We start from the raw sequence: 25,886 nt of genomic DNA, 5'->3' as shown, positions 1-25,886 counted from the left end.
CAGATGCTGCTGGTAGAACGCGATGCTACAGCAGTGAAGAGCACGTTCCGCTCCTCTCTCCTCCCCTCGCTCAATGGTTGACGGTGCTGTAGGACTGCCCACCTCCTCAAGAACCCATGCCTGATAATTGCTCAATATCATGAGGGAATGATTCCTGTTACTCTCCAGTAGATAGGACAGAACGGCTAATAGCATCTTCATATATAGCAAGTGGGGGCTTGCAAGCCAGCCCCCTCCCTTCCAGTGTAAAGAAAAGATTCCATACTGCTGGACTGTCATAGCCCCGGGAGGTTGCCTCCAATCTCTCTCTTTTTCCTGCATTCTTTAAACTTCATGAGACAAGGGGGGGGGGGACACTGCCATGGTAGCCCAGGAAGGTTGGGGGGAGGAAAGCAACGGGTGCGGTTGTTGCACGGGGCACCCCTGTGAATACTGACACGGAGCATGTGCTCTCTGATACAGCTGGTTCTCTAATACACTATACTTGCCTCTTATTCTAGGCAGACGGACTCTATTTTAGAAACCATAAGGGAGGGATTGACTCAGTCCCAGTGAGTCAATCCAATTTTGCTTTCAAAAATTTCAGCCAGGGGCACTCATGATAGCAGCGGACAGTACAGAGAGGGACAGATAACCGTCATCTCATGCAGTTTTCTCCGGCAGTAGACGGTACGAACGACTGGTAACCGTCTCTGCTATCATTGCAAAAAGCAATGATAGTGCTGTGTACGCGCGGAGTATCGCCTTCTCTTCTGCGGCATCCAGTACCAGCATACGGTCCCCGGAAAAAAAAAAAGCTGAAGCGGTCCCAGTTGCCATGCTATTGCGCGTCTGCCAGGGCAATCAGGGAAAAACGGCGCGAAAGGATTGTCAGCTGATGTTTTCCCGAGGAAGGAATGCCTGACGACATTTACCCAACCCCCCAGCGACATTAAGATTTAACCTGAATTCCAAGGGGCGGGGGGACTGCGGACATGGGATAGCTACGGAAGTGCTACCCATCAATGCAACGCTTCAGAATTGAGTTAGCGTCAGCATGGACGCAACAACGCCGAATTTACTGTGCTAGTGTGGCGCATGAAATCCAAAATTATAATATCAGTTTTAATAAAACCAATTTTAGCAATTCGATTTATCCGTAGTGTAGGCGTGGCTTAGATCTGATAGTACTGCCACAACCAGAAATTCCAGTGTCGGTACACTCCTGTCCCCAAAATCTTCCCTGGGGACCACAGACCAAACCCCTTGGGTCTTAAAACAAGAGAAAATAAACCATTCCCTCTTTTCCCCTACCAGACTTTCCCCCTGGGTTCTCTGAGAGATTACACTGGTTCCAAACTCCTGGCCTTAAAACAGAGAGGAATATAACCTTCCCCCCCTTTACCCACCAATCCCTGGTGGTTCAGACCCATCCCCTTGGGTCTTAAACAAGGAAAAAATCAATCAGGTTCTTAAAAAGAATCTTTAATTAAAGAAGAAAAAGTAAAATTATCTCTGTAAATCAAGATGGAAAGTTTACAGGTCTTCAGCTTATATAGACTAGAGGGACTTCCTGCCCTTAGCCTGAGATACAAGTTACACCAACAGAGGCAAAAACGCCTTCCAGGCAATACACATTCACAAGTTAAGAAAACAAACATAAGTCTAATCCGCCTTTTCTAGCTAGTACTTACTATTTTGAACATGAGAGACTGTTTCAGAAAGATTGGAGAAACCTGGTTGCACGTCTGGCCCCTCTTAGCCCCAAGAGTGAACAAAGAACAAAACAAATAGCACGAACAAAGACTTCCCTCCACAGATATTTGAAAGTATCTTGTCCCCCCATTGGTCCTCTGGTCAGGTGTCAGCCAGGGTCAATGAGCTTCTTAACCCTTTACAGGTAAAAGAGACATTAACCCTTAACTATCTGTTTATGACAACGACATACACTATTGTGCAAAATTCTGGAATTCTGTGACTTTGAACCATGAAGTGCAGGGCTCAGAATAAGATGTGTGAATGAGAGAGCGAGACAGTCAAGTTTAAGGATCCCCAACACGCTTCTCCAGTCATTTACATCTCATTTTTGCCATGGAAAGTAGCATTTTGCCATATTAAAGTTCCTCAACGTGTTCAAGCTAAGCTAAGCAAAGCAGGGTACATGGTTTTAAAAAGGCAAGAATCTCTATCAATAAACAGAATTGTCCAATCAGTGCTGTAGTCTCCTATTTTAAAATATATATTTTAAAGTTCAACATAAAACAGAGCTGTCCTATGCAGTTGTAAGCTGGGTAACAGGCGCCTGCTTGTGTCTGATCCTGTGTGGGTGGGCAAGGAGGCAGGCACACACAAGAGGCCTATCCATCCCTCTTTACACACCCTCAGGGATGGCACAGTCACAGTCTTTGCATTCCATAAAGTACAGCTGTGTGAATCTAGTTCCCATAGCCATTCATCACAAAGACAGGCCTCATATTGCTAGGACAAGTGGGAGCACATCCTGGGCCTTGGAACAAGGTGGCTCAGTGACTGCACTCCTCCTGGGACAGTTACACCTCCACGCCAGGACTCAGGTGCAGCTGTGTCTGTGAAACACAATCAAGGCCTGGCTCTATGCGCTAGTCACCCTCTTGTATCATTATACATTGCAAGGGATGTAAATATTACAGAATGTGTCCCAATACATGTTAAACAAAAGACATTCCATAATACATGTGAAATACGTACCATCAAAAAGGACAAAACAGAATTTTCTCTGCTGATAACGTAGCCAGCACAATCTCCAGCTGCATGTACAAAATAACTATAAATTCACATACATTGATTCATCAACTGCGAATCAATTAACAAATCAACACAAAAAATTAGACTCCAACACCACTCCACCCTTCAAAAGGCCTGAGTTAGGCCTTACAACATGCGCTGAAAGTCATTTTTCAGATCTTTCAAACCAAGAAGAGAAAATGAATTCCAATGGAGAGCTCATCGCTGAAGACACCCTGTCTCCAGCATCAAAGACAATAAAATTGAGCCACTATCAGATCAAGTGACCCAGCTAATCTGAACTGCGAAGCCTGGGGCATGAGGGGAGCATGAAGAGAAAGGAAGTTTGCCAGATGCATAGGACTCAAACCATAAATCTAACTCAACACCTTAAGTTGCACCTGGAAATAAATGGGAAGAAGACAATGCATTCTGTGGCACTCAGGGGTAAGGTGCTCCATACACAAAACATTTAAAGTGACCAAGCAGCCAGAATAAGCACTAACTGAAGTTTCCCAGTGGTCTTCAAGGATAGGCCTAGGTCAACCTCATTCCAAAATTCCCATCTAGAGTTGATAACGTAATTACTACAGCAAAGTCCCCATTAGGAAGCGGTTGCAACTTCCTTACCAACCAATGAAGGAAAAAAGCCCTCTGGGTCACCATTGTAATCTGGACATCTAGAAGCAACCACAAATCCAAAGTGATTCTTAGATTGCAAACATTAGTAACAAACACTAAAAGAGCAGATAACATTTCCACCACACCCTCCAGCATTACTTTCTTACAGATTCCTACTATCAACTATGTCTTATCTATATTAAGTTTCACCCAGCTAGCTCTTATCCAAATACCTGACACTAGGAAAACAATCACTCATACCATGGAATTCTAGTGAAAGAGGCATAGAGATGAATGCCATCAGCATACTGAAGGCATTGCAAACCCAAACCATTTCCCCTTGTGACCTCTGACGCAGACTAAAATAGGCAGGTGTCAAAATAGAGCACTGTGGTACCCTGCTTAGAAAAGGCCAAACTCTAGTCTCACTCTGAGCAGCCTTATCCAAAACATATAATGGAAAGTCTACAGTGAGAAACACTAAACTCTATACCTGAGTAAAGTCAACCATTTTTTTCCCCCCAAGCGATCACCTGGAAGAGCTCCATTTATTGGGACCTTCCACAATGTGAAGCAGCAGCTATTCTTTGCCTCTATTGTAGCCAGGGCATAGGATTGAATTAATTCAGAATACAATTTCTGCTAATGGTATTCTCCGTCATTTTTGCTTCATCTATCACAAGTCATTTGTGCATAACAGTGACTTGTAAGGATGGAACAAAGGGAGAGGAAACGTGATGGAGAAAGCAGTCACTAAGAATGTGAAAATCTAGGGAGTAGTAGGTCTATGAAAGGAATAATTCAATAATGTATGTTATTTGCAATCAAACTGCTTATTGAGTGATATATAAAGTCTTAAGGGAAAACAGAACCCAATTACAGTGTATAGATTGCAGTGTTGGCTTGTTTCTCCCCCATTCTAACTACCCTTTTCTTTAAAAAAAGAGACAGGCATTCTTACCTTGAGGTAGCACTTTAGTGAAGTTTTCTCTATAACCAGCATTTGCAGGTAGTTGTTGGACTCCATTTTGGGTCCTATAGGGGGACTTCTAAGTGCTGCTATTTATACCTTTGTACAGTACCATCTAGTGTTAGGAATGTAGTATTGCAAAGGTGGCACCACTGCAGCTTCCCATTTAAAGTAATTGGCTAAAGTAAGGGGCTGAGATAAGAGACTATAAAGCTGGTTTCCAACACTAGACACATACTTTTTGGTGGGTTTTAGTCTAGTTTGAGAACTTTTTTTAGTCTTGGGAACTCATTGTAGTTTAAGAGTGTTGCTTTAGAGAGAGGCTCAGCCTAGATTAGGTCTCAGTGCTTGTTAAATTTTTAGCTAAGGGTTTTAGTGGATGTCTTCTGGACCCTAAAGCTGGATTTTATAAAGGGGTGGCTACATAGGTGTGGAAAGTAGGGGTGGCGGAGGGCTGCAGTACCCTCAGGTTTTATGTAGGGCTGCTGCCTCTGTGCCCTGCTCCCTAGGTGCTGGATCCACAGACAAAACCTGGGGATGCTTCCCGCACCTATGCCCTACTCCCAGCCCTCTGTTTCTATTTCTGTTTCCTCCAGAATTCTGTCATTTAAAATGTATATTTTTAGGGCTCTTGCATTAAAACTCCCTTATTTTGATACTTACAGTGGCTTCCTGGTTACATTTGATCTTACCTCTCTTTACTATGTTTACAGAGCTGTTATCCACATTTCCTGCACTACAATCACAATATGACCATTTGTTTAGGAGCCCCGCACTGATAATTAATGAAAAGGATGGTCATAATATCCCACCAAACTATTAACAGAGTGGCCCAGCAGCTGAACAGGAAACATTCTCAGAGTAGTTAGTTAATCAATCTCCAGAGGCAGAATAAAACAGGCAACTTAAATCTGACATTCCCTAACTGCAAGTTACCATGGGCTGTTCATGTGGTACTGAAGCCCAGACTGAACTGTACTTGGTCCAGAGAAGAGCAACAAGAATGATTCAAGGTCTTGAGAACATGACCTATGAAGGAAGGCTGAAAGAATTGGGTTTATTTAGTTTGGAAAAGAGAAGACTGAGAGGGGACATGATAGCAGTTTTCAGGTATCTAAAAGGGTGTCATCAGGAGGAGGGAGAAAACTTGTTCACCTTAGCCTCTAATGATAGAACAAGAAGCAATGGGCTTAAACTGCAGCAAGGGAGATTTAGGTTGGACATTAGGAAAAAGTTCCTAACTGTCAGGGTAGTTAAACACTGGAATAAATTGCCTAGGGAGGTTGTGGAATCTCCATCTCTGGAGATATTTAAGAGTAGGTTAGATAAATGTCTATCAGGGATGGTCTAGACAGTATTTGGTCCTGCCATGAGGGCAGGGGACTGGACTCGATGACCTCTCGAGGTCCCTTACAGTCCTAGAGTCTATGAATCTATGTGCTTAAGTGTCTTGCTCAATCAGTCTCTTTGATTGTCAACACTTGGGAGCAGGGATTCATGCTTATTTCGGTTTTGTACAGCAGCTAATATAATGGGGCTTCAATTTCAGATAGGGATTCTAGGCACAGCTATAAAGTGACTAAGTATTTTGTTTACTTCTTATGACATTAGTAACTTTTTATTTTATAACTCTTTTTGTATTTCTTAAGATAGGATAACCTCTTGCCTCGGGCAGAACTGGTGCCAGTCTCACAATCATCCCCTTTTGGCCTTGTCTATTACTTTCTTATTTTGGCGGGACCTGCCCAATTGCTGCCGAAGAGCCGGATGTGCCGCCCCTTTCCATTGGCCGCCCCAAGCACCTGCTTGCTGGGCTAGTGCCTGCAGCTGGCCCTGGCCGTATCAGCTGTGGGAATTTTTGAGCAAAATGTATAGTCTGTTGAGCATCCTGTATTTTCTCCCACAAAGCATCCTAAAATGTAAAGCCTTGGTAAATTATTAGTGGTGTAAAGGGACCTCACCATATAAAAAGAATCAGGTCTAAAAATTTTAAGAAAGAATTAAATAATTAAAAAACTTCACAGACTAACTTGGTATGCTCACAAAAGTACTCTTCCAGCAACCAATGAAAAGCATTATTTTAAATAAATGCTTGATTTTAAAACTTACTTTGTACGAGCTGAAAATCATCTGATCTATTTTTTATAATTCGAATGAATGTATAATCTGAATCTATCATTTGGGCCTATTTAAAAATAAAAAAACTTATTTTGAAGCATTTAAATTTGAAGTATTTTTTACAATATTTCTGAACAAGGGATGTCTGAAAATTAAAAGATATCAACATGAAAACCTATATCAAAAGCATGTTCCTGTACCAACTTCACCTGCTCACTTTTATATCCTTTAAAATAGACCTTGTAAGCATCTTGAAACGTTCTTTAATGCATTCATGCTGTTTATAAACTGTAAAAAGGCAAAACAAAAAAAAACAACCAAAGTTGTCCTCTACTCAGAAATGTGCAGAATTCACTTAAAGCACATATATGTATGGCAGCTGTTCTTACTTTCAGCACTGTAAATATAAGCAACAGGTTTTTTAGCCTGTTTGTAACTCCTTCCAGCAACTCACTAAAAAGGAGGTGTTGATAATAAAATGATTAAATTAGCAAGTGAGGCCTCCTTTATCAAGAGTCTTTTGGTTATGTATTTGGCAAGTTTTAATTAAAGCTAATTTTGCTATGCAGGTCCCCACTTTATTCCTGAGGCGCTTGAACATACAAGCATAATATCCATGTTTGTGATGAAGATGATGGTGGAGTTGGTGGGGAAAAGATAAGGCATGTATAATGGCGTGATGTGAAAAATGGTCAAGGCACACTACCATTGTAAAGACTGCTCTAGATAAAATAGTGTGTGGCTGGGGAGGGGGGCAGTACAAGATAAGCTATTCAATCCAAAAATTGAGCAAGGTCAGCCTGAATAGAGGAAAGTCACTGGTTTTACTTGAATATCTTTTATGATTGTATGTCCATTAATTTATAGCTATCTGCATTCAAGTTTTAAGAATTCCAGAGTTACACAGTCACCAGAGGCTATCAGATAAATATACAGGGTGATGATCTCCCTCACACTGTGAATCCCATAAGAGGGGGAAAACTTCTAGTTTCAACTAGTTGAATTTCAACTAAATTCTCCCCTCAGGGAGAGGGATTGGAAAAATCTCCAGAGAAGGCTAGAAGCATAGGATCTAAAGCAACTAAGAGATTTCAGGTGTCTCAATTTTTGAGTGCCTGGAACTTCCTGAAAAACAGGCCCCTTTAATGTGGATCAAATTGGGCACCTAAAATCACTAATCACTTTTGAAAATTTAGACCACAACATCCAAAACCTGAAAAGCCCAAAGACACACAAACCACGCTGTTAGTTTGTCCACACTACTAACTTTCTCTATTCTCTGGCACTCTGGCTTCTTGAGGAGCTCACAACCTCAAGGAGCTGCTGTTGACGCTACTCTCCCTAACTATCAGACCAGTGATACTCAAACTGAAGCTCATGAGGTGCAAGTGGCTCTTCAATGTTTCTCCTGAAGCTCTTTACAGCATATGATATAAAAACACTGTGATTTAATTATTAACCAATCAGGATGCTTTTACTATATTAACCAATTGTAGCTGATAAAATAATACTTGGTCAATCATTTTGCTGTGAGAATAATATATGTATAAATTAGTACGTCCCATGTCATACTGTTTAAATCTGAATATATAGTACTACAGTAAATGAAACAATGAAGTCACACTACTGTGGCTCTTTTAGGTAATACTGATTGCTGATGTGGCTCCTGAACCACAGAGGTCTTAGAATCACTGTAAACGACGGTAGTTACTAAATTGGATAAACATGACTGCATAATTTAGGTACATTCAAGTATATTTCTCCAACCAAGTTACAAAACTGGTCTACAACCAATTAATACAAAAATAAACTTTGCCTACAATGACTAAATGCCTGACACAGAAATGAAATACTAAAGATATATTTTGGGGTTCTCTCTTCTCGGGTTAACCACTCAGTACCCCTTCCTTGGTCCCTTCACTATATATATATATTCAGCAGGATGCTGGTCCATTACTAGGGCTCCTAGGTAGTACAAATAATATACAATATTACTTGTCCAACATGGAGTACAGACATGGAGGACTTCAGGGTTTGGAGGGATTTTACCCCATGATGGGTACTCTACATGAGAAGCACTATCCTGAATATTCCTTCCATAACTTCCCAACAATCCTGAGGCTTCAGTTCTGCACACTAGTGATCAAAGGTGACAGCCCTTAGGGCTACTGCCATGCTAGCCTGCAGCAGTAGGATTTACATACACAAATCCATAACAGATTGTGTTAACCTGATAAGCAAACCTATTCCCTTATTTCAACAATAGAAAACAGAAACAAGGCTAAAAAAGCAATAACAGCCTGAATATCTTTGAGCAAGCAACAAAATTGCTATATTTCAATCAGAAAAATCCAGTGCATCTGTCTGCATCTAAAATAAATTGCTTGAAGTTACACGTAACTATTCTATGTGATATGAAGGTTGTTTCTCTCTAGTTCATTCCTACTGTAAATCCCATTACAATGATACATTAAAATAAGAGTTCATTTGCAATTATCGTTTCTGAAATGTTATGTAGTACTCTGACCATAATATTGAATAGTGGTGTTCATGGCTTTTTCATTAGCTTGCCATATGCAAAACATAAAAGTATTTACACAATCATTTAATTACAAATACTATTCACAGTGGAAAGAGAAAATTAAAATTCTATCTAAGGCAGAAAAACAGAAAATAATTAGTATGAATTCGCATTTCAGTAATTAAGGTAATGTAAAGTGAATTCCTTCATATTACTAACTTAAAACACACCTATATTTTATGCTGGTAGGGCTAATGTTTCCTTAGAGGGCCAGCTTCTTAAGTGATGCAAGTTGGCAAAGCTCCAATTGATTTACGCCAGGTGAGGATATGGCCTACAGATTGTTTTCTCTTGGAGATGTAAATTTGAATTCAGGTCTTGCTCCTATACAAATCAATAGGAACCTCACTACTGAAATGAATGATAGTCTTGGGTCTTGTAGCTCACAAATCACTATTATCTGGGTATGAAAGCAGGATCTTGCCCTTTACATCACTTCCGCATCGTTCTGCTGAAAGAGGGTCACAAGAATTTTATTTGTTAAAGGCAGATAACATGGTCATTTACTAGTTCACTGCAAATAAAATGAATGCATAAATGTTTTTCTATTCTATTTAAATACAATTAAATGTGTTTTGATATTTAATAATAATTGGAGGTATACCAATCTCCTAGAACTGGAAGGGACCCTGAAAGGTCATCGAGCCCAGCCCCCGGCCTTCACTAGCAGGACCAAGTACTGATTTATGCCCCAGATCCCTAAGTAACCCCCTCAAGGACTGAACTCATAACCCTGGGTTTAGCAGGCCAATGCTCAAACCACTGAGCTATCCCTCCACCCAAGAAAACAGTGGGATTTGAACCAAGAACCACTTGTTCAGCAGTCAATATTTAGACAAGCATGTAATTATCTGAATCAGACAGATTTCTGGCGTCAATAAATTCTCTTCAGAAATTCTGCATGTAGTCTAAATCCTGCCCCCAAACTCTGCAGGTGTGTAACACCCTCCCTGCAGATAAATGGCTATATTGGGCTGGGAGCACTATTCTGACAGCCTGTGTACAGCATACACACTCAGACACACTTTGCAAATAGCTGACCTACTGTTCTGCAAAGCCACCACTTGATTATCTTTTTTGAGTCACACTTGTCAGTTGAAAGCCATGTGTTTCTTATTTAGAACTTTGACACTGGTCCAGTTTTCAGAGCAGAGTCAAGACAATTATGTGCAAGACACAGGTCGGAAGGTTCTGAATGTTTAAAGCTTTTTAAATTTTCAAAAGCCATTAACTATGTAAAGCATCAACTGTTTATTACTTTGCTATTCACAAGTATCAAATATTTATGTTCTAGGACACAGGTGTGCTTACCTTTCCCAGGAAAGCAACTCATATTACACTGTTATGTATAAGTTACTGTGAAGGCAAGATTTCTTACTCTGAACAAAAACAAGCTTATGTACATTTGCAAAATCTCCTCTCCAAAGTCAAACATAGCACTCAAATTTTTCATAAATGCTACTGTAGTCTTTCACAGGCCTATATAACTTTCAGCATTTTCTACAAGGCAACTGTGTTTTGGGTCTAGTGGACAGCAGGCTCTCTTTTTCCAGCAAATTTTTGATAAATCTTCTGGTCCACATCAGTATGGCTCGCTTAACTCAGTACTTCAATAGCATCATTACGTTCCCACTTCACAGAATATATCTCCATTCTCTTTGCAGTCTCTTGCGGAACCATCACCAACAGATGTCACTGATAGTCAAGTCTCGTCATTTCAGCTGCAAAACGACCTTCAGAAAGAAATTGAAAGAAGAATGAGATTCAGCTACAATCAGGGCTAGAGTAACAGGCTCAAGAAGCCTGGACAATACCTTACAAACAGTCTGCAAATATGCCTGCAGGTTTCTGCCTCACACAGCAGACATGGACACCAGTCACAGAGTGAATCCCTCCTCTCAATACATACAATCAAGTATAAGAACTTTACCTTATCTTCCCCTGCAACCCTGAGGAGAGTGCCGAGCAAGCTGGCATCTGCTGAAGCCTAAGCTAAAGGAGCCCTGGCTGGGTAGCCCAGAATCTTGATGAGCAACTGCTCCTTTGGCTTCATTTGCAGGGAACTCAGGGGTACCCAGAGGCCTCAAAGTTTTCCTGTGATCAGCTCTGAGAAGGCCCAAACAGGAACTGCTGCCAACTGCCTAGGAGCCTGCTCTGCCAAGAAGAAACAGTTCCTGTAGGTAGCCACAGAGCTACTCCCAAAGGCAAAAGAAGTCTGTTGGCCACAGCAGGGCACATATGGAAGTTTCTGCTGCACCTGGGATGAAGATGACCAGCCATGACTAGCTGTCAGGCTGCTTGGTGGCCCGGTCCTGGCACTACTATACTGAGATGTGCTCGTACCACTTTGAACTATGTATGACCACTTTTTAAAAAAACAGCACTATTACTGTCATACTTCTGCCTCATTTAGCATTTGATACTAAAAGCACTAAGAATTACAAGCCAGGATTTTCCAGTAGCCAAGCACTCTTAAAAAAACATTAGACGAGTTAGCCTGCAAACTGCAGCCACAATACTAAGACATTATGGATAGATAACAGCAAATAGTTTGTCAGCTAAGTTTAAAAAACAAAAAACAAACAAACAAAAACAACTTGACCTAAGAGATAAGAAGTCAACTTCTAAATGGATCCTTCTACTTTATTCCATCATTTCTCCACTCATTCTACTGGGAGAGAGAAGTTTGTAAACAGTCATTATTAGTAAATCAACAGATATTTAAAGCATGTACATCACTCGTCAACAGAGCTAACAAACCACTGTACCTTATGAAGTGCCTTGAATAAATGCTGCAATTTGGTTGAGGATACCTCCAATCCATGTGATTACCATCAACATGTGTACAAGTCAGACAATACCGTGTCTTTCCCTATCACCACACCACTCCAAACATGTTTAAGTTACTTCTGCTTATCTTCTGCTTTCCATTGTCTAATCTGGAACTATTCCAGGGAATTTAGTTTCCATTAAAATTAAATTTTTCAGTGTCAGATATACTGGCATTCTCAGTGTCCAATTCCCTTTCTATCTGTTCTATTAGCCCACAGGAAATAAAGGATTGCTTGATCTAGATCAGGGGCGGCCAAACTACGGCCTACGAGCCATTTTAAGCCGGCTCCTGAGCTGCACCACACAGCTCGGCCCCCCTCCGACCGGAGCGCAGGGGGATGGCCGCACCACGCGGCTCAGCCCTGCTTCGGCTGGGGCACAGGGTCAGAGGGCACGCCCCTGAGCCTTTCCCCATGCCCCAACACCCTGCCCGAGCCCTGATCTACCTCTACTCTTTAAACCCCTCAATCCTATCCCAGAGCACCTCCCGCACCCCAAACCTCTCATCCCCAGCACCACCCCAGAACTCACACCCCCAGCCAGAACCTGAACCCCTTCCTGCACCCCTGTCCCAGCCCTGATCCCCCTCCCACCCTCCGAACCAGGGCTTTGGAGTGGAGCCTGGAGCTGGAGTGCGGAGCAGTGGAGCTGCAGGTTTTTGCCTGGGGCTGGAGCACAGCTCCAAAGCCCTGCTCCAAACCCCTCGGTCCTAGCCCAGAGCATCCTCTGGCACCCCGAACTCCTGATCCCCAGCTCCACGCCAGAGCCCACACCCTCTCCTGCACCCCATCTCCAATTTTGTGAGCATTCATGGCCATCCATACACTTTCTATTCCCTGATGTGGCCCTTGGGCCAAAAAGTTTACCCACCCTGATCTAGATAAACCCATATAATGTGTCAAAGAGTCCGTTTTCAGCCACTGATGCTTTGTGAGGGTCAGGAGGAAATTCTGTCTTCAAATCATTCTGTATGTGGCTTTCAGCTAAAATGCTGTTCTTTTCATATTCTTTTCTGCTTGCTACATCTTTCAGGACATTTTAAACCTGATCTCAGCTATCTATTGTGCTTGCTGCATTCCTGCCCCTGCAGAAGGAATGGGAACCTTTAAAATGGTAGCAATATCCTGGGCTCTGTCTTGCTACACAGAACCAGACAGGCTAACCATGGTAACCAAACACTATGAAACAAAACAATATAAGAGGGGCATGCAAAATTTTGGGCCTATGCCAGAGAACTCCAAGCAGGGGTAAAGCAGCAGAGGAAGAAAGTTTGATAAAAATCAACTAGTGTAAATGACAAAAAAAATTTTTTACTGTTCATTAGAGGAAGAGATGATTTTTATAAAACTGTGCCAGCGATAAACAAACACAGCTAAAGATAAACATAAACAAGCCTAAATACAGTAATAAGATCTAACTCCACAGAAGCATGTTCCACTACAAAGTCATTTCCTATAAGGGCCAATAAGAACAGGAATACAGTAAACTAAAATGATTGTAGTACTTAGGACCTAATTAAGAAAGGATGTAATAAAAAGTCAGTAATAAATACCTTATTAGCTGCTTCCAGTGCATTTATTAGGTTCTGCAGTTCTTCCTTATTCATTTCTACAGAGACTGGCTTAATTTCACCATTTTCTTTCACATCCAGATCAAGATTGAGAAGTGGCATTTGCAGCATGGAGATCTTATCACTGGAGAGAGCAAGCTGTACATGATGAATTAAAAGTCATTTAAAATAGAGCCATTAAATGTTATATGTCCACCAGGCCATCACATCTACGCTTTATCTTGAAAGGGCACTGTCAGGATTAATGTTAAGTATAGGTAGCAGCACTGAACCATGTGTTCAACTCAAAACTTGGGTTGCATGAACTTTGCAATTAGATTTTTAAAGCAGATTACATTTTGGACCTGCCAAGGCTTAAACAGTGACACTGTCAAGTTTCTTGCTTATTTAGTTTTTCAAATACTCCTGCATGCAAGTTATACAATAGAATTGAAATATACATCCAGCAAGGGCCAGGATTAGATAAAAAGGGCAAATCTGCTGAGAGAAGAGAGCCATGAAAGACTATAAAGGTAAAAGAGATGACAGTAGGCCTGATTGAACAGTATTTAAAACTTACTCAACAAGTACCAGAGTCAAAATACCAGAAAAGAACAGGGGGGATATGATAGAGGTCTACAAAACCATGACTGATGTGGAGAAAGTAAATAAGGACATGTTGTTTACTCCGTTTCATGACACAAGAACTTGGGGTCACCAAATGAAATTACAGTAAAAACTGTGTTATCCGACACTTTACCAACCAGAAAACTCTAGTAACCAGCATTTCTGATATCCATTAAAAGTCTAGTTGGTGCAAGGTCGGCAGGCTCCCTAACTGGCTCCACACAGCTCTCCAGAAGTGGTGACATGTTCCTGCTGCTCCTAAGCAGAGGAAAAGCCACATGGCTCTGTGCAATGCCTCCGCCTTGAGTGCTGGCTCCGCAACTCCCATTGGCCAGAAACTACGACCAATGGGAGCTGCGAGGCTGGCGCCTGAGGGTGGAGGCAGCGCACTGAGCCACCTGGCCACACTTCCACCTAGGAGCAGCAAGGACATGTCGCTGCCTGCAGGGAGACACCCAAAGTAAGCGCCACCTGGATCTGGCACCCTGAAACTCCTCCTGCGCCCCAACCCCTGCCCTGAGCCCCCTTCCGCACCCAAACTCCCTCCCAGAGCCTGTGCCCCAACCCCTCCCACACCACAATCCCCGGCACTGAGACTCCTCCCATATCCAAACTACCTCCCTCCATTGGTAAGTATAACTCTTAGTTAACCAGAATTTTTGACTTACCAGAACCCCCCATTCCCACAACATGCCGAATAACAAAGCTTTTACTATAATAGGCAACAGGTTTAAAACAAACGGAAGGAAATATTTCCTCACATAATGCACAGTTAAGCTGTGGAACTCTTTGCCAGAGGATATTTTGAAGGTCAGGACTATAACAGGTTTGAAAAAAGAACTAGATAAGTTCATGGAGGATAGGTCCATCAATGGCTATTAGCCAGGATGGGCAGGGATGCAAAACCATGCTCTGAAGAGTCCCTAGCCTCTCTTTGCCAGAAGCTGGAAGTGGACGACAGGGGATGGATCACTCAACGATTACCTGTTCTGATCATACCCTCTGAAGCATGTGGCATTGGCCACTGTCAGAAGACAAGATACTGGGCTAGATGGACCACTGGTCTGACTTAGTGTGGCCATTCTTATATTCTTAAGTAGTTTTTTGCACTTTCCAGCCAACTCTGCAGCTGATCAAATACTATTTAACAAATATACAATTTTATAAATACTGGTAAAATTTGTCAAATGGCATGTCAATGTTTTTCTACTACTTAAATCAGCCACAGTAAAAGTTATTTTTTAAAAAATGTAATAGAAAGTTTATTGACAATTTTGCAACTAAATACAGTACACAGCTCTATTTCTTTAAATTGCAGGATGTGAAGTGGTGGAGGTATTTTTCACATTAGCTAGCAAACACTGAATACATTTTTCCATTCACTTGGCAGTATTATCATATACTAGATACAGAGAGCCTGTGACTTGGTTTTGGTCCTGTACAACTAGGGGAAGGCAGCTGGTCCTATATAACTATTACAGCAGCATTTCCCCAAAGGAGAGTTTCTGATTTTAATAAATTGCACAGGTGACTAACGGGAATAAAGGATAAAGCAAAAAGTGAGCCACAGAGGAAGAAATGGACAGCTGTGAATTAGTTCACATTATATTAATTCAGAATTAATTCTTAGCCAGAAATTAAAAAAACAAAAACAAATCCTCAATAGGAGAAAGTACAAGAAACTGCAGGCAGCAACTGGGTGTTTTTATAGGTCTGGTTTGTAATCTTGGCAACAGTAAATTCGGTCAGTGAGACAGATCACTACTTAACAGGCAGCTCATCTGATGCACAACATGATGTTATGCTATCAGCTCCTGCAAAATATGGCCCAGTCAGAAACCGACTTGGAGTTCAAAATCATTTTTTAGAAAAAATATCTACAGTGCTTGTTAGGACAAAAAGCTAGTCTGTTATTTAACAACTAACAAGAACAGATAAACATAAGCAATATTACCAGGATTATTTCTATAATGCACTTCTGGCAGATTAAAATGTTTATGCAAAAGAGCACTTGTACTATAGGCAGATGTTCTTCCAACTTTGGGCAGCACTGTTCTCTTTAGTAAAATAAAACTAAATACAACTGATGTCAATCTATCCATTAAACGTACAGACATTTAAATCAAGATCTAGAGGGTTTTCATTTACGAGTCAGAGAATTTCACACAGTCTTCACGTAGCTTTACTTTTTTATTTTATTTTAAGTAAAGGTTTTCTTCTTCTATTCAGTCAAGTGTCCCAGTCAGGCCTCAAATGGTGATAGGGCAATGTAAATTAAATGTGTGAGGAGAATCAAAATCTCACAAAAACAACCAAGAGATGGCAATAACGCAGCACAGCAAAGCGGAGCTTATTTTCATGACCTGTATGCCTTCCCAGCAATTCTTCTGCTCTGGGTTTCTGGTATCCATACAAGTCTAACCTTATCTCTGAATCATGCAGCCTACCAGAGGCTGTGTCTGTAGCCTTCTAGGCTCTGGACAGTAAGCAACACAGATAGTGTCTCACCTTTAACTGCCAGTCAAAATCCTGTAGCTGGGCAGAGGAGATTGCACTTATGCTTTCTACCAGTGCATGCCTGATTTCTTCCTTTCTGCCTTTCAAGCATTTTGTGATTGCTTCTTGATAGCTTGAGCTCAATTCATTTAACTGCTGAACAGCCTGCAAATATCAGTAAAAAGAGAGTTTTAATTATGAAGCAGAAAAGGTTAGATTTACAATAGAATATAGCTGTACTGGATAAGAAGCCAAAATGTTAACTGTTACCTGGAGTTACATTCAGTTTATGCCCTTGCCTCTCCCAACGGGTCACAATGGCAGACAGTGGAGATAAGCAATTTCACTGTATCACCCTCAGATACAGTGAAATTTTTATTCACTATTGTTGTAGCTTCCTACTCAGATTTGAACCTTAGCATTCATAAACTAAGAAGCTAGCATGAACGCTCTAAGCTTAATTACCAGCTTAGATCTGATCTCGCTGCCACCAGCCAAGTGATTCCAGGGCTTGGCTCCCTCTCTGGTCTCCCAAAACCTTCTCTGGGGGACCTCAAGACTCAGAAGCCCTAGGTCTTACCACAAAGGGAAATAACCCCCCTCCCCTTGTCTTCTCTTTACTTCCTCCCCAGGCTTCCCCTGGAAGATACAGCTTCAAGTCCTTGAAACACAGCACGAGAGATTAAGTATCTCTCCTCCCCTCTCTTCGCCCTGAGGGCTGGTGTCAGATCCACCCTGCCGTTCTAAACGATCAGAAAGAATTTCCCTTCGCCTTGTGTCCTTCGTCGCTACCAGAGAAGGAAAGCTCAACCAGTCTTACAAGAAGAAAAGCTTATATAGGAAACGAATAGAAACACGATAAACAGAGGTCTCTGTATAGGTTGACAATACAGGTCATTGCTAAAAGAAAAAATGAATAAACAACCTATCAACCAGAAGACATTTATGAAACATCCAGCAACTCACAAACACTGTAAATTACAAAAAACAATATAGAAACGCATTGTTTCTACTTTGTACTTACACTTTGAACAGAAGATTAGAAACTTGAAGATAGAAAGATCCCTCTCATAGCTGAGAGACAGACAAAAGATACAGACACAAACATTCCCTCCCATGAGCTTTGAAAAATCTGGTTTCCTGATTGGTCCTCTGGTCAGGTGTGTGGTTCCCTTTGTTAACCCTTTACAGGTAAAGAAACATTAACCCTTAGCTATCTGTTTATGACAACTATAAAGCCTTGTTTATGTGCTAGGGAAATCTGTGAAGTGTTTACTCACTGTTGTTAAACAATTCAGCTGAATACACTTGAGGCTGGAAAAATTCAAGGAAGTTTCCCTATCCGTGCCCCTTTCCCATTGATTTCTCCCATGTGTGTTTCTTATGGTGCATAAGCAAACATGACTCCATGAAGTTTATCTCCATAATTGTAAATTAAATATATGTATAAACATTGACTGGAGAACGGTCTCTCAAAGGGATACTATTAACCTGTTTAGATTCCTTTCTTAAAAGAAAAGTTCCAATAGAATCCATTGAGCCATAATTTAAAAAATAAAATAAAAGGTAACTCTCCAGTGCTAGTTTGAAAGGACACACTGGTATTGACTGATTATCTTCACTCAGCTTCCCACATACATTCTGGAGCTAGCATTCTGACTACCTCTCTGCTATATCCATAAAATGAAATAAATACATTCCTAACTGTATTTATAAGCACCTATAAGTTTTCCTTAGAATTAGTGACACTGTGTCTTCCACAATATCAATTCCACATCTCATCTCTCCTCATCCTCCCCAATAGAATAACATGCTGACACGCTGAATGACTTATCTCCCAGACAGAGAATGAGGGAAGAGAGGAAATGGGGACATACATATAGCCCAGGCACGAAGGGAAGGGGTCACACAGAAACGCTGGTGGAGGGAGGAAGAAAATTGGGGAAACCTGGTCAGGGGGAGGGAGCAGACAGAACCACTAGGATGGTGGAGGAATGTGGGAAGGGTAGGGAGCAGCCAGAGCCCCTGGCATGGGTGGAAAGGGAGGAGAGTTTGCAGAGTCCCTCCTACGGGGGTCCCTGCTATGTGCAGATGGAGGGGAAAACACAGAATCCCCGGTATGGGGGTGCACACAGCCCCTGCCATGAGTGGGAAGAATGGGTGGCCCCAGAATGGAATAAGGGGGGCACAATAGCCCTTGCTCAGGGGAAAGGAGTACAGAGAGACCCTGAGGGGAGTGGGAGAAAGAGGACTGTAGACCCTCATTGGGGGGAGAAGAACACAGAGCTCCCAGCGTGTGGGAAGAAGGCAGGAATGGGGAGGCACACACAGTCCACGGCACGAGAGAAGGAGGAGGAATGGACCCCACGGAACCCTGAAAGGCAGTATTAGGGACCTGAGAATGAGAGCACACACAAAGCCCTTGCCATGTAGAGGGAATAATGGGGTACCTTGGAATGGGAGCACATAGAACCACAGACAGGGATGGAGGGGTAGGGGGAATCTGTCATGGGAGAAGGGACGGTGAAGAAAATCCCTGACACGGAGGGGAAGTGAGAATAGGACGCACACAGAACTGCTGGCATAAGGATGCTGGTAGGGGAGGAAGGAAATGGGGGTCACAAAGAACCTGGAACAGAGAGGGGATGCAGGGAGCTGCACAGAATCCCTGAAATAAAGGGAGATGAGAGGAGGCAGACAGGGAGCTGCTTAAGATGATCAAGATTTGGTCTATTTTATTACTATCCAGATCCTATATTTAACATATGAACCCCCACTTAAAATATATAAATATTTCAGGATAGAATAGCAATAGCACTTGGCTTGATGGCAGAAAATCAAATCTAATCAATGATGATAGTCTTACCTCTTCATCTGACAGATTTTTGCCAACTGTAGTTTTGAAGTATGTTGTTGTTTCTTCTAATATCTCCATCCATTCTGCCAAATTCCAAACATTGCCATAATCCTGATATCGACAATATGCACGGCCACATATGCCATCAACTATTTGGTGAAGGAACTGGAGGATAAAAACAAAAAAAAAGCCTCTAAGACTTTATAATGGCTCCACTATTACCCTACACAAGAAGCAAAGTTCAGCAGACAACTCAGGTGTCACGTTTGCCTCAGCGTCTGGGTGCTGAAAGAATGCCACCCTGCTATTGTGTAAAGGGATAATGTGCAGCTAGAGGTAGCCTATTCTGGAAGAGCTGTTAAAAAAAATAAAAATAAAGAGATCCTGACTACATCACACAACACTTTTCATTAAAGGAGAGATGTTTAAGTCCCTTGCTTTGACCAGGGTCCGCACAGGGTAACTACATCATGCCCCTTCATCTGGATAGTTCTTTTTTTTCCATCTTCTCTTATGCAGTATTGATATGTGCTATAAACTATCACTGAGTTTCACCTCAGTAAGGTACAATGATCTTTCTGAAGCACTTTGGAATCTTCAAAATTAAATGTGCAACATAAATACAAGATGTTAATAAGTGAATATCTACTGCTACTATAATTCCCCATTCTCCAAATCACCAGCCACTTGCATCCAGAAACTCTCCCCTAGTTTCTCTATCCTCAAGGCCCAGTGCAGCAACTACTTTCTTTGTGACTGAAAAGGACTGACCAGTACTTCAACAAAAATCAACAATAGTCAGAGCTGTTGTGACAGCAGCAGAGGATTCTGGGTTATCATCAGCGAGGAAAGTCATAGTGTTTAATTTGTTTTGTCCTGACAGTTGTGAGAATGACTGAAGAATATCTCAAGTGTTTTATTTGCACTGGTAGAAAAGTTCAAGAATATTTTCACTAGTCCTCTAGTTATTTTAATCAAGATATTTTTCTTCTCTCTCTTGTTAAATATAAAACTGCCAACTGTGTGTGTGTTTGGACAGTGACTTGTACATATCAGATGGCCAAACTGTGGCTCACGAGCCACATGTGGCTCTTTTACCGTTAAAGTGCAGCTTGTGGAGTCCCTCACATCTCCCTCCATTGTCCACCTACCAGACAGTGGCGGGGAGCTTGGGACCTCTACTTGCAGTTTGGTGGTAGGGGAGGGGCTTCTGCCCAGCAGGGGAGAAAGATCTCATGGCTGCTGCCCAGCAGAGTGGGAGGGTCTCAGGGCTTCAGCCCTGCGGGGTGTACCTGCCACGGCTTGGGGCTTCAGCAGGACTGAAGCCCCAAGCCCCAGCAGGTGTGGCCTAGCTCTCTAACTTTTGAAGACTGTCATATGCGGCTTGAAGGGTCAGTAAGTTTGGCCACCCCTGTAATAAACAGCTTGTCTGTTTCACAGTTCTTTAAAGATCAAAAAGTAAGAAAAAACTATTAGATACATGATAAGTAGGGCTGTTGACTAATTGCAGTTAACTCACACAATTAACTCAAAAAAATTAATCGTGATGAATTGCAGTTTTAATTGCACTGTTAAACAATAAAATATCAATTGAAATGTATTAAATATTTTGGATGTTTTTCTACATTTTCAAATATGTTTATTTCAATTACAGTACAGAATACAAAGTGTACAGTGCTCACTTTATATTATTTTTATTACTATATTTGAACTGTAAAAATTATAAGAGAAATATTTTTCAATTCACCTCAAACAAGTACCATAGTGCAATCTCTTTATCGTGAAATGGCAATTTACATATGTCGATTTTGTTGTTGTTACATAACTGCACTCAAAAACAAAACAATGTAAAACTTTAGAGCCTAGAAGTCCACTCAGTCCTACTTCTTATTCAGCCAATCATTAGGACAAGCAAGTTTGTTTACATTTACGGGAGATAATGCTGCCCTCTTCTTATTTACTGAGTCATGTGAAAGTGAGAACAGGCATTTGCATGGCACTTTTGTAGTCAGCACTGCAAGATATTTACTTGCTAGACATGCTAAACATTTGTATGTCCTTTCATGCTTTAACCACCATTCCAGAGGACATGCTTCCATGCTGATAATGTTCATTAAAAAAATAATGAATTAAATTTGTGACTGAACTCCTTGGGGAAGAATTGTATGTCTCTTTTTCTGTGTTTTACCTGCATTCTGCCATATATTTCACATTATAGCAGTCTCAGATGATGACCCAGCTCATGTTGTTCGTTTGAACACTTTCACTGCAGATTTGACAAAACGGTACCAATGTGAGATTTCTAAAGATAGCTACAGCACTTGACCCAAGATTTAAGAATCTGAAGTGCCTTCCAAAATCTAAGAGGGACGAGATGTGGAGCATGCTTTCAGAAGTCTTGAAAGAACAATATTCTGATGCAGAAACTACAGAACCCGAACCACCAAAAACGAAAATCAACTTTTTGCTGGTGACATCTGACTCAGATGACAAAAACAAACATGCATTGATCTGCACTGCTTTGGATCATTATGGAGCAGAACCATCATCAGCATGGATGCAAGTCCTCTCTAGAATGGTGGTTGAAGCATGAAGGGACATACGAATCTTTAGCACATCTGGCACATAAATATCTTGCAACACTGGCTACAACAGTGCCATGGGAACAGCTGTTCTCACTTTCAGGTGACATTGTAAACAAAAAGCAGGCAGCATTATCTCCTGCTAATGTAAACAAACTTGTTTGAGTGATTGGCTGGACAAGAAGTGGGCTTGTAGGCTCACTCTACATTGTTTTATTTTTGAATGCAGTTATTTTTTGTTCATAAGTCTACATTTTTAAATTCAACTTTCACAATAATGAGATTGCACTACAGTTCTTGTATTAAGGAAATTGAAAAATACTATTTTTTTATTTTTACAGTGCAATTATTTATAAAAAAATCAATATAAAGTGAGCACAGCACACTTTGTAGTCTGTGTTGTAACTGAAATCAATGTATTTGAAAATCTGGAAAACATCCAAAAATATTTATATAATCGTGATTTTTTTAAATCATGCAATTAATCATGATTAATTTTTTTAATTGCTTGAGAGCTTTAATGATAAGCTAATAGGAGCTGTCTGGAGATAAGGGAACAACAGGAGAAAGATTTGCCCAGCTCATTTCATTAGGGTATGATGAATTAATGCAGCCTCGCTCAAAATTACATTTAAAGACAAATGTAACCGATACCCTTCTCCTGACAAGTAAAAGTATTTCTCTCATTACTTCTAAGAAGTTACAACCCAATTATCCCTTCCAGTTTAGTGAGCAGGGGGAATCCTGATCCATACACAAACATGCCCACAGGATGGATGTCATTGATGGTTTATTCTATTTTTGGGTGCAAGGGATAGGAAAAACAGTTGGGGGTGGGGGCTGAGAAGCATCCCAGGTGGGATGGGAGGAAGTCGTTGTCCTGAACGTTCTTCCCTTCACAGACAGCAAGTATCGATGTCTAAGTTACTTAAAATATTGCCCACAGAAGTTAAGCCCATGAATCCCAGAACCAGCACGTGTGCTGGGATTGCTTCCCCACGTGTAAGGTGTGAATGCTGAGGGTGGAACGGGGACCCCAAGCCGGACGTGCGGAGGTGTAATGGCCCAGGGTTCACATGCAGGAGCGCCCCATACTAGGTGTTACTGCCATACACCCGTAACACAACGAGGGAGGCTGGTCTGTGTGTCCCCGAGGGGCGGGCGGCTCCTGTCAACTTCACGCGGTGAGGAATGCGGGGCGCTGGTTCTGTGCTTAAGTACAGCAAAGGGGTTTCCCGTTATTAGCAAGGACGAGATACCCCACCCGCCACTAGCCCGGAGAGGACGGACCCGGGCCCCAGGCGGGCTGCGGCGCCGCCAGCTGAGGTGCAGCATAGGGCAGGACGCCCGGCCAGCCAGGTCACGGCCAGGGCCCCTCGCTGCCCACGGACAGCCCCCCTGGCTGGGCGCGGTCCTGCGTCTGCCCGCACCGGGCTCCGCCTGGGCGCTGGGAGCCCCTACGCGGGGGGACTGCGGGTTGCCCGGCCACCGTCGCCACAGAGCCCAGCCCGCTCAGCGCGGGGGCAGGGGCCGGGGAGCAGCGCACCGGCTGCGGGGCCGGGTCTCACCTTTAGGGCCTGGTCTGCCGGTAGCTTCTCCAGCAGCAGCAACATGGTCCGCTCCAGTTCAGCCGCACCTCGGGGGCGGGGCCAGCGAAAGCACGTGACCCTCACTGCTCCAGCCTCGTTCCTCCTCCGGATGTGCCATGAAAGACGCTCATCGGGAAGGGGAGAGTCATAGAGCGCATGCGCAGGGACAGTGGGCCTCACGGGGCGGGGCGGAGTTTGGCTAGACGCGCGCATGAGCAGTCAAGCGGATATGGGGTGTGTGTGGGTCCAGGCTCCGTTGGGGCGTCTGGTTGCGGGCCAGTGCCCCAGGGAGGCGGCGGGGCCGCGCGGGCAGAAGCGGAACGGGGCGCACGCAGCCGCCGGGCCCCCGGCACTGCCTGGCTAGCCGGAGGGGAGCGAAGCAGTTAGCGTGCGCTGCCGCCAGCCGCCCACTCCCTCCTGCCCCGAGCTCTCCAGGGGTGTGGCACTTGCCAGCCTCATAGTGGGGGTCCCGTAATGTTCGGGCTCGTTCTGCGGAGCAGGGGACCACAGCCCCTGTCCGCCTCCTCCCCGCTGTGCGTCCCTTTCCCGCTCGGGCGCAGGGAGGTGGCCGGGCTCTACGGTGGACTCCTGGGAGTGGGAGCTGCGGGAGAGCTGGAGAGGGCCACGTGTGGAAGAGGCTGAGACTCAGACTCACTGCTGGTTGCAGGTCTGCGTGGGACTTCGCCAGCAGCAACTGGGCGGGGAGCTGGTGAAAGGGGCCCTAATGCGGCTTGGCTACACTGCTTTATAGCGCTGCAACTTTCTTGCTCAGGGGTGTGAAAAAATACCCCCCTGAGCGCAGCAAGCAGCTCTGTAAACTAATCCCCTCGGGGAGGTAGAGTACCTGCAGTACTGGGAGAGCTCTCCCCCAGCGCTGGCACCGTGACCACACTCAGGCCTTGGCTACACTGGCACTTTACAGCATTGCAACTTTTTTTCTCAAGGGTGTGAACCCCCCCGCCCCCCCCCGAGCGCTGCAAGATACAGCGCTGTAAAGCGCCAGTGTAAACAGTGCCTCAGCGCTCGAAGCATGGCTCCCGGCGCTGCAAGCTAATCCCCATGAGGAGGTGGCGTATGTGCAGCGCTGGGATCACACTCACACTTCAGAGCGCTCCCGCAGCTGCGCTTTGGAGTTTCGAGTATAACCAAGCCCCATGTCTACCCTGCTGCTTTACAGCGCTGCAACTTTCTCAGGGGTGTGAAAAAACACCCTTCTGAGCGCTGCAAGTTTCAGTGCTGTAAAGTGGCAGTGTAGACAGTCCACCAGCCCTGGGAGCTACTCCCCTTATGGGGGTGGGTTTTTTAGGGAGATGGTGCTGCAACTGCCACAACAGTGCTTTAATATTGCTGTATAGGCATACCCTTGCTCTGGTTTGGAGCCCTGCAGGCTCCCATTTGCTGGAAACGAGTGGAGAGGGCACCCTGTGGCTTGAAGAGCTCTGAGTCTGAATTAGACTGGTGCTCTGGGACTCGGACAAGAACTGCTGTTACTCTTTTTGAACTCTTAACTGTTTAAGCTGCTATACACCCAGGATGTTTGCAGACATGTCTTTTCCTGTCTGCTCTAGTAAAATATGCGTTTGCTCAGCCATGTGGCCTAGTGGTCATGAGACACCGGATAGTGCCTATAAGGCCTAGCCGCTGAAGCACCTACAGTACTTGCATCTGAGTACTCCTGGGGGAATTGTGTGCCATTGTGTATGCGTAGAATTCATATCTCACACAGATTTTTTTTTTTTTTTTTTGCTTCCATGCAGATAAGTGACTTTCTGACAGGGAAGCAAAGGGAAGCTGCAAGAGCATTCACTCACCACTCCCTTGTTGCAGAGGTACATGGTTTCAGGCACCTGGAGCAGCCGTTAGAGAGGTAAATCACCATAGGGCTGGGTACACCCCAGCCAGTGGCTCCTACCCTGAGCAGGATCACAGCTGCTGGGCTGGAGGCAGGAGAGGATGGAACATTCTCTTCCCCCACAACAAGTGGATGAAGTATCAGACCCACCCCTAGAAACCTCCCCAAGCTGCAGGAAGCTCAAGATCCTCTTCTGCTTCCTGCCCACATCACTCCTCAGCTGGGGGAGGAGGGGTCACTGTACAGAGCGCCACTGTACAGGAGTTCTCCTATCTGCCCAACTCCCATGCAGCTAGACCTCCCATACCCAGACATCCCCTGCCAAGCCTCACCCAGTACCCCCAGTCCTCCATACCTGAACCCCACCCCACTGAACCTCAACCACTGCATTTGGAGCCCCCTGCACCCAGACCCCCCCATTGAGTTCCCTGCATTCAACCCCCATCCTGATGAGCCCCACCACCCTGAGC

The 25,886-nt window shown here is 43.6% G+C and overlaps 1 protein-coding gene across 1 annotated transcript; it reads right to left on the bottom strand.

The window, feature by feature from the left end:
• Nucleotides 1–10,263: 10,263 nt before the first annotated feature.
• On the bottom strand, nt 10,264–23,712 carry COMMD8 (COMM domain containing 8). The gene is made up of 5 exons (XM_032774681.2): nt 23,544–23,712; nt 19,403–19,558; nt 16,549–16,701; nt 13,417–13,572; nt 10,264–10,765 (listed from the first exon to the last, which is right to left on the bottom strand). Exons 1-5 carry the CDS (start codon nt 23,586–23,588, stop codon nt 10,745–10,747), a joined length of 531 nt encoding a protein of 176 aa, XP_032630572.1. The 5' UTR covers nt 23,589–23,712; the 3' UTR covers nt 10,264–10,744.
• Between the last annotated feature and the right edge of the window lie 2,174 nt (nt 23,713–25,886).

This window comes from Chelonoidis abingdonii, chromosome 5 (assembly GCF_003597395.2).
Source record: "Chelonoidis abingdonii isolate Lonesome George chromosome 5, CheloAbing_2.0, whole genome shotgun sequence".
Taxonomy (NCBI): domain Eukaryota; kingdom Metazoa; phylum Chordata; order Testudines; family Testudinidae; genus Chelonoidis; species Chelonoidis abingdonii.
This window is presented reverse-complemented; position numbering and strand designations above follow the sequence as displayed.